This window comes from Galeopterus variegatus, unplaced genomic scaffold, assembly GCF_000696425.1.
Source record: "Galeopterus variegatus unplaced genomic scaffold, G_variegatus-3.0.2 Scaffold548, whole genome shotgun sequence".
Lineage (NCBI taxonomy): Eukaryota > Metazoa > Chordata > Mammalia > Dermoptera > Cynocephalidae > Galeopterus > Galeopterus variegatus.
The window spans coordinates 173,565-187,293 of record NW_007726659.1 but is presented as its reverse complement, the minus strand read 5'-3'; the positions used below and the strand labels follow the sequence as shown (position 1 = coordinate 187,293).

General features: G+C 39.7%; 1 protein-coding gene across 2 annotated transcripts in view; it reads left to right on the top strand.

The window, feature by feature from the left end:
* SLC35F1 (solute carrier family 35, member F1) overlaps positions 1-13,729 on the top strand; it is a 149,893-nt gene that overhangs the window by 99,765 nt on the left and 36,399 nt on the right. For both annotated transcript variants that reach the window (XM_008569955.1, XM_008569956.1), the window contains 2 exons: positions 5,611-5,770; positions 12,845-13,001. In XM_008569955.1, the coding sequence (XP_008568177.1) occupies positions 5,611-5,770; positions 12,845-13,001 (317 nt within the window). The remainder of the gene's footprint in view (positions 1-5,610; positions 5,771-12,844; positions 13,002-13,729) is intronic.

The window sequence follows — 13,729 nt, the reverse complement described above, 5'->3', positions numbered from 1 at the left end:
AGTAACAGGGGGCAGGTGAGCCAGATTTGGGGCCAATGCTAGGCCCTGGGTATGGGGCAGGCTGAGTCTAGGTAGAAGGAGAGGGCACTGCGCTGCTCTTCCTGCTACAATGTAGAGCCATGGGCTCAGCAGTGGGAAGGAGGGGACTTGGGAGGAAAGAGCCAGAAAACCAAAGAGGGCAGGCTCCCATGGGCACTGGGAGTGTCTCCTCCTGGGGTGAAGCAGAACCCTGCTGATCCAGCGGACTTCCTCTATCTCCTTCTCCACTGGGGCTGGGGAGTCCCAGTGTTTGCCCTGTGGAAGACCCTAAGCCCCTGGTAGGGCTGCTAAGTACAGCCGGCCCTCCACACCCACCCTATGCAACTGCTCCAGGGCCTGTGACTTTCTCTGCATCCCACACATAGCATTGTGAACTCACATGGATGAAAGACTTGAAAAACATTCCACAAAACCAGGATACCACTGGGGATACCCACCAACTCTAAGGAGGCTTGGCAGTCTGTGAAAGCGCATTTCACTGACACGTGGAAATGTACATCTTCATGAAACTGCGCACTGCCGGGAGCATGCAGTGACCATGTCGGGAGGCAGGCGTTATGAATGAACATACTTTCAGAAACTGGGAGTCTGAGAAGTGTTGGCAAGTGGAGGTATCATCCAAAGGAAGAGAGAAGCTTGAGTGGACATTAATTCACAGGAAGGGAGGGATGGTGTGTGTGTGTGTAGGAGAGGGCATAACCAAGATTAAAGACTGCAGGGAAGGATACAGTGGTAAGATGGTCAGAGACTGGCTGAAGTGGAAAAGAAAAAGGGAGAGGGAGAGAGAGGAAAGTTAAATGATGCTGCAATCCTCCTGTATACAATCCTCCTATATGCAGATAACTTTAATGTCATTTAATGTTGACTGTCTTCTGTTGTCTTGGAAACAATATCAACACAGACCATTTTTATTTAAATAACTTCTGGAAGCTGCACTTGAACTCTGACCTAGCAGTCCAGAGACTAGTATTTTAGCCCCAATTCTAACACTCATCAGGGCCATGCCACCCTGAATGCGCTCGATCTTGTCTAACTAACACTGGCTTTACTCTTGAACCCTCAGTTTCCTTATTTATAAAATGGTACAGTCAGAACTCCCTTAAAGGACTGTTATGAGGATTAAGTAAAAAATAACGTGATTGTTTTACAAACTGTAAGTGTAAACTTAATGCAACTTATGCCAATGTTATTTAAAACCACAAGATTCAAATAATAGCCCTGGTACTGTCACCGTGATGATGTGATTGCCCCAGCCATCGGGCATGGTGTGCCTCAGTCTCTCTACCAATAAAGTCATAGAACAGGATCATAGACCTCTCTGGCATGCATTGTGTGAGGATTAACGATATAAGGAGAGTAAAATTATTTTAAATGCTTAGAAAAAAAGATGCTACATGGATGTAAATGTAAATGTAACGGTAACGAGCACTTTTTTTCCAAAGTGTTTTTAATATTCTTTGAGCTTTGTAGAGCATAAGATGGTTATAAAATAACATTCATTTGTTTAATTTTTTGGTATTAATATTTTATCATTTCCTTTTGGATAAAGAAATGTATGCAAAGGAAATTAAATCTCCTAAACAGATTAATGACAGAATCAGAAGTGGTTTTGGGTTTTTTTTTCTTTTTTCTAACAGTCTGTTTTAGTCTTCTCATTTTTATTACTCTAGCAACCACTTTGCTAAGGAATTAAGCTACAAGAAAACTATTGGAAAATTATTTTGTCACTGTGTTTTATGCTATATGACCACAGGGGAAAGGCTGGCAGCAAAAATGACCAAAAAATTATAGCGTGTTTACTAACAGCAGCTGCCAAACTATTTCCTGTAGTTACAGATGCCGTGGTGAGACCTCCAGCTGTAGCAGTTCAATGTTCCTGTCATTTACCATCGTTAAAATATTGTTCGAAAAAATCATTATGAAGTAACTACTCCTGATACCAATAATTTATGTGACCTTGAGTTCATCATTTCACCTTTTGGGACTTGTGAGTCCCTAACTTTTATTTATTTATTTGTTTATTTTGGATTTGAACTTTATTTTTCTTTTTATGCAGAAAAAAATCATTTTTATTTTATTGGTGGTACATTTTATTTTATTCATGGGGTACAAAGCTGACTGTCACCACTTGTGCCCAAGATATGATGGCCAGATCAATACTATCAGCATGCCCATTACCACAAATTGGGGTTATTTCCCGTGTCCACCACCCAGTTAATCCCCGACCTCCCTCCTCCCGTTCCCCCACCCCACCCTGCAACCCTAGGTCTGCTCTCTCCCTCTGCAAATCCAACTCACCACTGTGGTCTTTCTTTCCTTCTTTCTCTCTTAGCTCCCACTTATGAGTGAGGACTTAACGGTGTTTTTCCTTCTGTGCCTGGCTTACTTCACTCAACATAATTTTCTCCAAGTTCATCCATGTTACTGCCAAAGGGGTCTCTGTGATCCTAACGGGGAGATACTGCCCTCCGGGGGCATTTGTAAATGTGTAGAGTGTGTTAAAGGTCAGGGTCCTACAATGTTAAGTGCCCTGCAGAGGGCGGTCTTGCAAAATGAAGAATCGTCTCACCCAAATGCCAGTAGCAAACTTGATTATCTCTCAGTCCATTCATTAATCCACTCAGCCACCAATTATTGAGTCCCCACTGTATGCTGAGCACCAAGCTTCCCTGACTCAGATGTCCCAAAAACCCTGGCTTGATTATATCTTTATTTCCATTCTCTTCTTCTAAAAGTCTTCCCTTACCCACAGGACCTCCTGACACTTACAAAGGATTTTTCAACTGAAACCATTAAGGGAATAGATCCCAGGACTCATCAAGTGCTTTGGGGTTTTTAATGACACTGAGAACCAAAGAGGCTCACTTCATCCTTTCCCAAAAATTGGGTGATGGCCTAGTTTGCCCTTGATAATTCAGGAATGGAGGCCTTCAGCTCCACTGACCCAGGGCTTCCAGCCAGATCATGAAATTCCAATTGTGGAACATGTGGCTAAATATTTCAACTTGATTCAATCATTTTTAATTTTAAAAACAAAACATCAACTGTTTTATGCCCAGTGAACACTTTTCACTGAAAAACTGAAATTTCCTAATATTCTTAAATGGCATCTGAGGCCAATTGTAAAGCCTGCCTTAGAACATATTACCACATCAAGTAGGATCATTAACTTACATTGCTAATTAACTGTTCAGAGACCAACTGTGTGCTGTAGCATAATCCTACCTGCCACCACCCCCTACACATAGCTACAGGAGTGCTGTGACCTCCAGGCTTAGCCCCCAGCCATCACAGTGCTACTTAGCATTCACATGGTCCTTCCTCACCTCATCATCTCATGGCAACCCTAGGGACAGCTTACTATTCTGAGCACTTGTTTCATTTTGCAAAGAAGACTCATGCACAGAGAAGCACCAGGCTCTGCGTAGGTCCCAAAAAGCTTTGGGAATAGAGGGAATTTTTTAAAAAATTTTATTGGTTATGCATATGCACCGGGTACAAAGCTGACCATTACCACTTGTGCCCAAGATGTAATGGTGAGATCAATACTATCAGCATCCCCATTACCTCAAATTGTGATTTTATTCCCTGTGTTCCACACCCAATTAATCCCCGGCATCCTTTCCCTTCCCCCCAATCCCACTCCACAACTCTAGGTATGCTCTCTCTGTTGGAGGGAACTCTGAGTGCTGTTTACAGTGCCAACAAGCCACTCTGACTCTAACATTCAAGGGTTCTTTGAGAATACACAAACCTTTTTCAGGCTTTAATGAATCTTGGAAACTCCATTCTGATGTTTCTGATCATTAAAAATCTTTGTATGTATTTGTTCAGTAACTATTACTGGATACTTCTCAGTGTTCTGGGTGATGGAAATAGAGTCCTGCCCTCATGGACATCCAGATGAGTGGGGAAATCAGACATTATGCCAATAAGTCCATATTAATTAGGTACTATTGCAATTGACACTACAAAGGAAAAGTACAGGGCCTGACCTAGCCTGGGGATCCAAGAGGCTTTCTTGAGAAGACAACATATAAGTGAAGGAAAGGGAGACAGGAAGTTCAAGAATTAGAATAGAGCATTCCAGAAGGAGGAGGATGCATGAGTGCAGGCCCTGAGGCAGGAAGGAAGGATTTGTTCCAGGTAGGAGATGATGCTAGCTCAGTCTAGGTGGCAGAAGTGGGAGAGGTATTTAGAAGACAGAATTGACAGAACTTGGTAAGAAGAATTTAGAAGATGAGATTTGAGAGATATTTAGAAGATATTTTAGTGACATTTAGAAGATGGAATTGACAGAACTTTGTGATCATTAGGATGTAGACAGTGAGAGTGAAGGAGTATTAGGGATCACTGTCTTATACTGGCTGCTGGGAGGTAGGGGCTACTTATTTAGGATTCTGTATTGGGCAATGGGACAAATCACGAGTTTCTCATTTGGTACATGGAGTTCAAAGTCCCAGGGGACATTAATTTGTCTAATGAAGATGCTACTTTGGGAAGCATATCCAGGGGTCTTACCAGGGTGTAATAGAGACTGAACCAACTTATATGGTTATAAACCAGCATTGAGGGCCTCATAATTTACAAAATACTTTTATATGTATTATCTCTGAGCTTCACACTAATCTTTTGGAAAAGCAGTGGGGTTGTTATATTTATTCTGCTAACAAGAAATTGATGCTTCCTGAGTTTGTGATTTGCCCAAGGTCACACAGCTATAAGTAAGGATCTAGTTCTCAAATTCAGGTCTTCTGGCTCCTGGCACAGGGATCTTCACCACATTATCTCTTTACCTGATTGGGGCAAACTCCCCACCAATTCTTGGAGATTCCATGTCAGATGGAATTTCACTATTCATGCAAAATATATAAAAAATGAAAACAAAGATAATTTTTCTATATTCTGTTCAACCTTCTTTTTTAAACTCCTTTTTTTACAGTAGTATTTTTAAAGTATTTGTAAACTTTGAGACTAATATTTGTATTTGTATTAGAGCAATGTTTTTCTTTTAAGAGTGAGATGGCAAGGACAGCTTAAGTAACTTTTACTGATAGTGGGGAGACAGTTGTCTGGGAGAAATTAGATTCAACTTTTACCTAAATTCTAATAATTTAGAATTATTCTTCTAAATTATTCAGGTGAGGCACCCTCCCTTCCCATGTCCAGATCTAGTCCTAAAGTATTGGGATGATCTAACATGGCTTGGCATATTCTCCCCATGCCTCAGGTTTTCCCATGGAGCTTGCCATGTCTCTGAAGAAGATGGGAGGCTGAAGAGCCCCAAACACAGTAGGGGCAGGAGAACCTTTACCACCAGCCTGTCTTATTGAGTTACCTTCTCCCCTTTCCCTCAAGGCTTCAGGGATGTTAACAATTAAGTGAGAAAATAAAGTTAACTTGCATTTATTTCAGAGTCTGTCTTAACTGCATCAGTTCTGGGTCTACATAAAAACTCAGGTTCAGGAGAAATACATGACTCTTTGAATGGAGCTAAATTACTTTTCTCTATTACATGAAAAGCTTCCCCCTGAACCTTCTGTTGTTCTTTACCTTCTGCCCTCCCGATAGCTCCTGGACTGTTTTGTGATCCCAGTTGTGATTTTGCTCTCCTGGTTCTTCCTGCTGATCCGGTACAAGGCTGTGCATTTCATCGGCATTGTTGTCTGCATCCTGGGAATGGGCTGCATGGCAGGAGCGGATGTGCTCGTGGGAAGGCATCAGGGAGCAGGTGAGTCTTCAGGTGTTCACCAGGTAACTTACCTCTGTGGGGAAGGCCAAGTTAAGAAATGGAATATTCATGGTTGGGTGGAAACAAGGACCTTAAGAATCTGATCTTCCCAGTGTTTGTGTCCTATACATGTTAATTTCCTGTACCTAAAACTGGCACATAGGAGGTGCTTAATACATGTTTCCCGAATTAATGAAGGATGAAAAATGCAGCCTGTATGACCTTTCTACATGAATTCAGGAACATTCAGACAGTGTTTGAAACTGAGTCAGCACCTACCTGGAGGATGTTTTGGAGGCCAGAGCTGCCTGGCCCAGACATGTTGATTAGAGGTGGCGGCAATGAGTCAATTCACTCCTGAACTATAAGGACCTTCCCTACGCTTCCTCACCCCAACCATGTCTCTGCAAAGCCCAAGAAAGACAGATCTTTCAAACTACTGCGTAAAGGTTGACTTATAGGCCTAAAAGTAGACATTTAAAGTTTTCAGAATAGATTAGAAGTGCTCAGAATTTTTATGAGGGGGAGCTAAGTTTGCTCTTCTTATGCATTGCTTTTGGTTTGTTTATTTGTTTTGTGGGGAGGGGTTATTGGTATCAATCATAGCTTATAGACCCATAAGGTAAAGCTTCATAATTAACTCATGAAATTGCTATGAATCTGCAGAGGGCATCCTGATCCTAAGTGATTTGAAGCATTGCATTTCTTTGAAATGTACCCAAATCATTGTGCTTTTGGAACAGAATAAAATGACCACCTTTGCTAGCATCAAGAATGGGGTAGAAAGTACCCACTTTTCTATAGTTCTTGGAATTGCCCTTTCTTCTAGGAAATTAGATGATTAAAAAGTCAAAACTGGGCATTTCTCTTTATGTAACTAGGTCATATGAAATCTCTGAAATGATGTCATTTGTGTTGCACATAGAACTTTATGCTGAAAGGGAACTTATTCAGCACCTTTATGTTTGACATACGAGAACACCAAGATCCAGGGAAGCCAAGTGAGTTACCCAGGGTCACAGAGCTGACAGAGCAGGGACTGAATCCCAGGGCTCCTGGCCTCCGGGGCAGGCCTACTTCCCTCTCCTGTGTTGCTGAGAGCTGAAGATATGACACAGAGCAAAAGAACGACAGTCTCATCCTCACACACCTGCAGCCTGCACAGCATTATCAGTCCCCACCTCAACAAACAGACTGAAAATACATACCCCAGTGTTTCCCAAATTCTCTTCTATGTAACACTAGTTCCATGGCACATCAATAGACATCATATGAAAGGGCCAATTTTATGCTCTATACACATAGTGATCATGATATGGATAATCTCTTTGGACAAATCAGATGGTATTTTTGCCTAACACGATGTGCCCAGTTATTCTAAAATCACGATTTGATTATGCTTTCTCAGCTTTCCATGCACGATGTAAACACAGACTAGGCAGAAGCACATACGACTGATTAGGAAAAGTCTAACTTGCTGCATCCCCATCATCTTGCCTTCCAAAGTTAAGGAAGACAATTGTCCTGATAAATCTTAACATTTAAGCCTACAATATTAAGCTCGAATTGATTTCGCTAGATTGTATTCACTAATCCTGCAAAAAAAATGCTTTCTTGATTTCAAATGAAGTGTTAACAAAGGAGTAGAACTATTTAAGAAAAAGAGAGTAAGTCCATATGAGGGCCTTTCCAGAGTGGTCACTTTTAAAAAATGGTGTAGATGTGGCTAAAACATATGGAGTGCTATTTTATCTGTCCGTGTAAATCTGTTTAAGGTCCACAGCACCACTGGTTTTGTGACATATGAAACACCAGTGTTAACAGAGTTAAACTTTACCATTGAGGAGTACCTTCTGTGCTGTTGAAATGATGCCCAAGCACACGGCATGATGTTTGAAGGCCAGCCCAGATATAGGATCCAAGGGCTTATTTTACAAAATCATGACTGGATGTGCTGTACCTTTATAAAAATGTTAAATAAGGTGCAATTTAAGCTATCATATAAAATTCTTTAAAAAAGAAAACAACACGTTGCCTTTGAGGTCAATGTAATCCTAAAACTGATGTGTATCATTATGAAAAATATTCCATTTTTTTTCCCCTTTATGGTAGAGTTGGTTCAATTGCATTAATTAACCAGAGACATAAAACTTTTCTAAAATACTTCAAACATTCACCAGAATTAGGAATTCAATGTCATATAATCATCATCATGAAAAGAGCTTTCCACAGGAAAAGAGAGCATCTGACTTGATCCCTTTTACATTGTTTAATCCATGTTTCACCTTCGCTTAGGATTTTGACAATTCTGGCCCCAAGCACATTGATTTTGACCTATTCAAATTTACTTTGACCTCATTACAGTTAAAATCATTGCCTTAATTTTACCTTGTTAGCATGTTTCTTCATCTGATATCCAGGAATTCCTCATTTTGATTTAAGCCTTGCTGAAGGAAACTTCTCAGAAGGCATCAAGCACTCCAGATGCAAAATGTAAATGTCAGGACACAGAATGATGTGCTAGGAATAATCTCACAATGAAGCTTGACCAGCAAGTTCACCCACTGTTGACAGAGCTGGAGAGGAGGTGTCCCAGTCCATGGCATGGCAGAGTTTGGCTTGGAGCCTGTGGAGTGGTGTCCACAGTGGGAAGGACACAAACAACACTATGTTCTAATTCTGCATGTGTCATGATACAACTGAGCATCCACTATAGGAAGCTTCCATGCCTTTGAGCTCACTTCAAAGGAAATGTCTTTTCCACACTTGTCAGTAGAGATCGGTGGGCCTAATAAGCGCATTCTCTCTCGGCCACCTCAACTCCATGTCAGCGTTACAGGCCTCCTGTGGGAGACCATCTCTGCATTTACTGATGCGTGGGGGGAATGACATTTGATAAAAGTGGATCCTGAGAATATTACAGATGTTGGAGTGCATAAAAATGACTTAGTAAGGCCTGAGAGATACATCTCCATGACTCTTCTACTTTCCGGGGGAAATTTATAGAGATTAAAGGGAAGTTTAGAAAGCAATAGGATTAAGATAAAACTCAATTAAAATAGCTCCTTTTTGCAAAGTATATTTCTTGCCCTTCAAAATATCCTCTTTCTACCATAATATTTTGCATCTTACAGTTCATTTATTAAAAATGTTAGATATCCATACAACAATTTGTTATTATTAGACATAATTTTATTTTTATTTCAAGGAAAAGAAAATATTTTTGAAGAGCCAGATAATTTAATACAGTCAAGTAAAAGTGACATTTTTATTGAGCACCCACTGGTGCCAGGCACTTTCTCATACATTATCTCATTTAATCCTCCCAACTGTACAAAGAACTTTATTCTCATTTTTGCAGCTGAAGAAATCAAGTCTCAGAGAAGTTAAGAAACTTCTGTAACGGCACATAATTACTAACTTGTGTGGCCCAGATGTGAATTTTAGCCAGTTTTCTTTCTACTATACCACTTAGTACTTACTTTTCTGTATTTGTGATTTCTATAAGAAATGTACAGTTGTTTTATCATAGTAAATTAGGGTAAATCCGGAACAGAGGGGTTTCCCTAGATGCAAGACTTTTAAAAGTACTAAAACCGAGAGATTCCCAAGAAAATAAGAGTTGGTCTCCCTATTTTCGACTTAAATGTCGAAATGGGATGTGTACATTTTCACCGTTGCACTAATAGTCTTTCAACACTTCAGAATAGTATAACTCAACATTTATTTCTTTTTTTTTTTCCTTTTTGTCTTTTTTTTTTTTACTGACCGGTAACGGGATCGCAACCCTCGGTGTCGCGCCTGTACCGGGGACCGGCAACGGGATCGCAACCCTCGGTGTTGCGCCCGCTCCGTGCTCAACCAGTGAGCAGACCGGTCTCTATATTGGATCCGAACCCTCGGCAGGAGCACCGCCATGCTCCCAAGCGCTGCACTCTACTGAGTGCGCCACCGGGCAGGCACCAGCATTTATTTCTTGACCTAGTTGTAAGTAGTGATTTTAAATAACCTTCCCTCTTCTCCTCCCACCACCACACGTACACAAATATTCCTCCAAACTGATGCTTCTGTACTTAAACGAAAACCTAATAAGGAAAATAAATTCTTGCAAAGCAATTATGACTGTGTTGATTAGAATCAGAGAGCAATCCAAAATGAGAAATGCCCAACCCAAAGAGACAAGTGGTTATTCAAACAGAATGATTGATTCACTCTTTTTAATGACAATTTAACAAATATTTAATAAGTGTCGGATACTATGCTAAGCATTTCACATGTATTAATTTATTTTATTCTGACAATAACCCCATTTTAAGACAAGGAAACTGAAGTACAGACTCTATAGCTTGCCCAGTGCTACACAGCTGGTAAGTGGCAGAGATATGATTCTATCCAACTCTACTTGAATTGAAAGCTGTTGCCATTCAAAACCTTTACCATAGGATGAATTAAAACCTTTCAGTCAGTTCAATTAATTTAGACATTGAGAACTTACAGTCTTTCAGGATCCACGCTAGGGACCACACAGAGTATAAAGCTGAATAAGTCACAGTCTGTGCCCTTCAACCCCACTTTATAAGAGAACAGGTAGAAGTAAGGGTAAGACACATAAGTTACAAGTAACAGACATGGAGTGGAATACAGTGGGTGCCACAGACACCCACTTATGGTGTGAAGTTAAGAAGAGGGAGAAGAGTATCAGGTTGGATGGACATTTTATTATTTCAAATGTGTCTATTTATCAAAAATTTGCAAAACATCATTGCCCATCGTCGTTTCATACACACATAAATGACAGATTTTCTGAGCAAAATTTTCCCCATGATCATTGTACAAAAAAACTAGCACCACCCTACTGCATTAACAGTGCATAAAATACAAAGTAATATATTGTAATTTCCAGGTAACTAGATACAAATTTTACATACAAAATATTAGGTGTAGTACTTTCTTATACTTCTTTTATCAAACACTTCATTATATAATATGGTTGGGTAAAATCATGTTCTGGTCAGTTTAATTGTATTTAATCAACTAAATTTTCATATATGAATCCACTTTCAAAAGATTTAAAAACTGAAAATTATAATTACCAGTGAAATTATAATAATATTTAATCTTTTTGTCACTGATAACAGAAAATCCTTCTGAACTTGTGATTACACAGAATTATTGTTGGTAATTATCACTGAACTGGTGAAGACTCAAAGTACTAGTGTGTAGATTTCTTATAGTAAAGGCTAGTTAACAAAATGGGCAATAACTATACAAATGGGGAGTTTGAAAAACATTGGTGAGACTATTCACTGAAACAGTGTATCTTCTTTTTGGACTTTTAAAAGATAGATTTGATGTTCCTCTAATTTCTATTAAAATATTTCAATATGATTTAACTTTCCTAAATTCATCCATGTAAAATTAATTTTATTAACCAAGAACTCTATTAAGCTGCACTTCCACACTTCACTGTACAGCAATAATTGATATTCATAATAAGGACTCTATGTCATCACAAGATTCTGAAATGTCTCCTGAATGTAGAGACTGAATCATGCTCATTTTAATTTTATATTTTACTTATAGATATGTTTTATCTTATGGGTCATTCCTCAAATGAACTACTTAAAATTAAAAGTTTGTCATTATCTTATAGTTGACACATAAAAAAGATTAATCAGATTGCTGAAGATTTCACATTCTGTCACAGCAGCCTGAATTTCCCTAGAACATGTGCCAAGGGACCTCCTAGCAGGTCGGGTTTCTCATCAGGGCCTCATCAAGCTCTGTCGCATCTGCTGAACAGTGATGGCTGATGCCCTACAAACCCAGGGAGAGCTTCAAGCCCTTCCAGAGTCACCTTCTCAGCTCCATTCCCTTGAGGGTGACTCCAGCAAACTGCTGCCTTTCAGGGTCTCTTCTCCTCTCTCTCTGATCCTTACCAGGGTGGCAAGTTGCCTTAGAAAAGCTGGCACCATTTAAAGTAGAGATATAATCTTCCAAGGTGACCACATGCAGAGGTCTTCTCCAAGCCCTGCCCAGTTTCTTTCATGTGAAGCCACTACCTAGAGAATGCATGCTCAGTGCTTCCAACTGAACAGTGAGAACCCAGTTCTACAGTTGTAGATTGTTCCAACTAATCTGGGAATCCAAGGCTAATCTAAGGTGAGTCCCTTCCTTAGAATCATAATGGAGTCCCTTCCCATCCCGCGCCTCTGCTACCCCAGAGCTGCGTGTCTGCTGAGCTCCTGGGCCACTGACTTGCCCAGGGCAGAGCAGAGACCACTTGGGTCCAGAGCCCATCAGTTAGGCTGTACCACCTCCTCATTTCCACTCTTCTCCTTCCCTGGCTCTGCACTTACTGGAGTAAGAAGAGTTTGCCTAATTATAGAAAATACCTGGGTAAAGCATTTATTAAAAATTGGACATAAACCAAAACCAACCAAAATTGAATTCAAGACAAATAGACACTTTTAATGAAAAAAGGAAAATATTAATATGATATTGAATTACATATATTTCCCCTCCTATGTTACTTACTTCAGAGTAGTTGGAAATTTCAACCTGTAATTCCTTTCACTCATTTCTAAGCAAGTATGCATTTTGCCCATGGTCAAAATAGCGTTCTGACTGCTTCTGTTATAGCTTCTCTCCCTGTGTAGCAAGGGTGGAAATTCACAGTGATTCTCTTTGTTCTACACCATGTTCACTACACCATGGAAACTAAAGGAAATGAGCAAAGTGTCCTGAGGCAAAAATAACACGTGCATGTATTTAGCATATGTTTATGAACACATACCTGGACAGAAGACATTGGGCTTGGTTGAGTGGGTGTTTTCTGCAAGAAACTGGTCTCTTTCTTAGTTAGGGAAGACTTCTGCTTGAGTTGACTTAGGCAACCTTCCTATATCAGAACATGTCCAGAGCACAGATAAACAAACTTTACTAAATCCCAGTTGGAAATTGAAGGACTTGTGTAAAATGTCAGAATAAAATGGCAAAGGAAGTTCAATTTACTGGTCCAGATTCTTATTAAGAAAATTTTAATTAAGTTCCCTCTGCTTTTTTGGCTCCTAGGGGAAAATAAGCTGGTAGGAGATCTTCTGGTCTTAGGAGGAGCCACACTCTATGGCATCTCTAACGTCTGGGAAGAATACATCATCCGAACACTGAGCCGAGTGGAATTCCTGGGAATGATTGGTCTCTTCGGTGCATTTTTCAGTGGAATCCAATTGTGAGTAAAAGTGACAAGGAAGGCATAGAGACGACACTATCAGGACTTAGACTTATGATTTTTGTCCTGAGGTATGAAAATCAAAGCTGGAAACCAGTCACTAATTTCCCACACAGAGGTTTCATAAAATCTATAAACTCAATATCTTTATGAGTTAATTTCTTCCAAATTACATAAGTTTATTATAAATTGCTATACAACATTTAATGGACTTTGAAGATAATTTGCATGAAAGCATCAGAAGTACATTGATTCTCCAAGCCAGTGGGTGGGTTATTACTCAGAGAAGCAGAAAAACTAAGTATAAGTGTCACGATTCAATGCACTTCCAAGAAAGGACATTCTGTTTACTAGTGACAACTGCTGTTAGGAAACTTATCATTTAAAATTGCCCTTTTATAAATTTGTTCTTTTATTGCTTATGGATTTGCAAGAGTGAACTATATTTCAAATTTATCTCTTAGAATTTATCATTTCCGTTTTCCTTAGAAAGGTATAGATATAACCCAGACATTCACTAAGCATCAAAAAGTCAAAAGCACCAGTTTTGCAATAATTCCAGAATTGGAGCATAGAAGTCACCACTGACTAGTGCCTCAGAATTTGTTGTGAGAATCAGTGTAATAATTTTCCATCAGTAAAGACCATATATTTGAGCTTCATGTAAGGAATAAAGAATGATAGTATAACCTCTGGTCTAATTTCACCAAATCCCTTTCTACCAACAA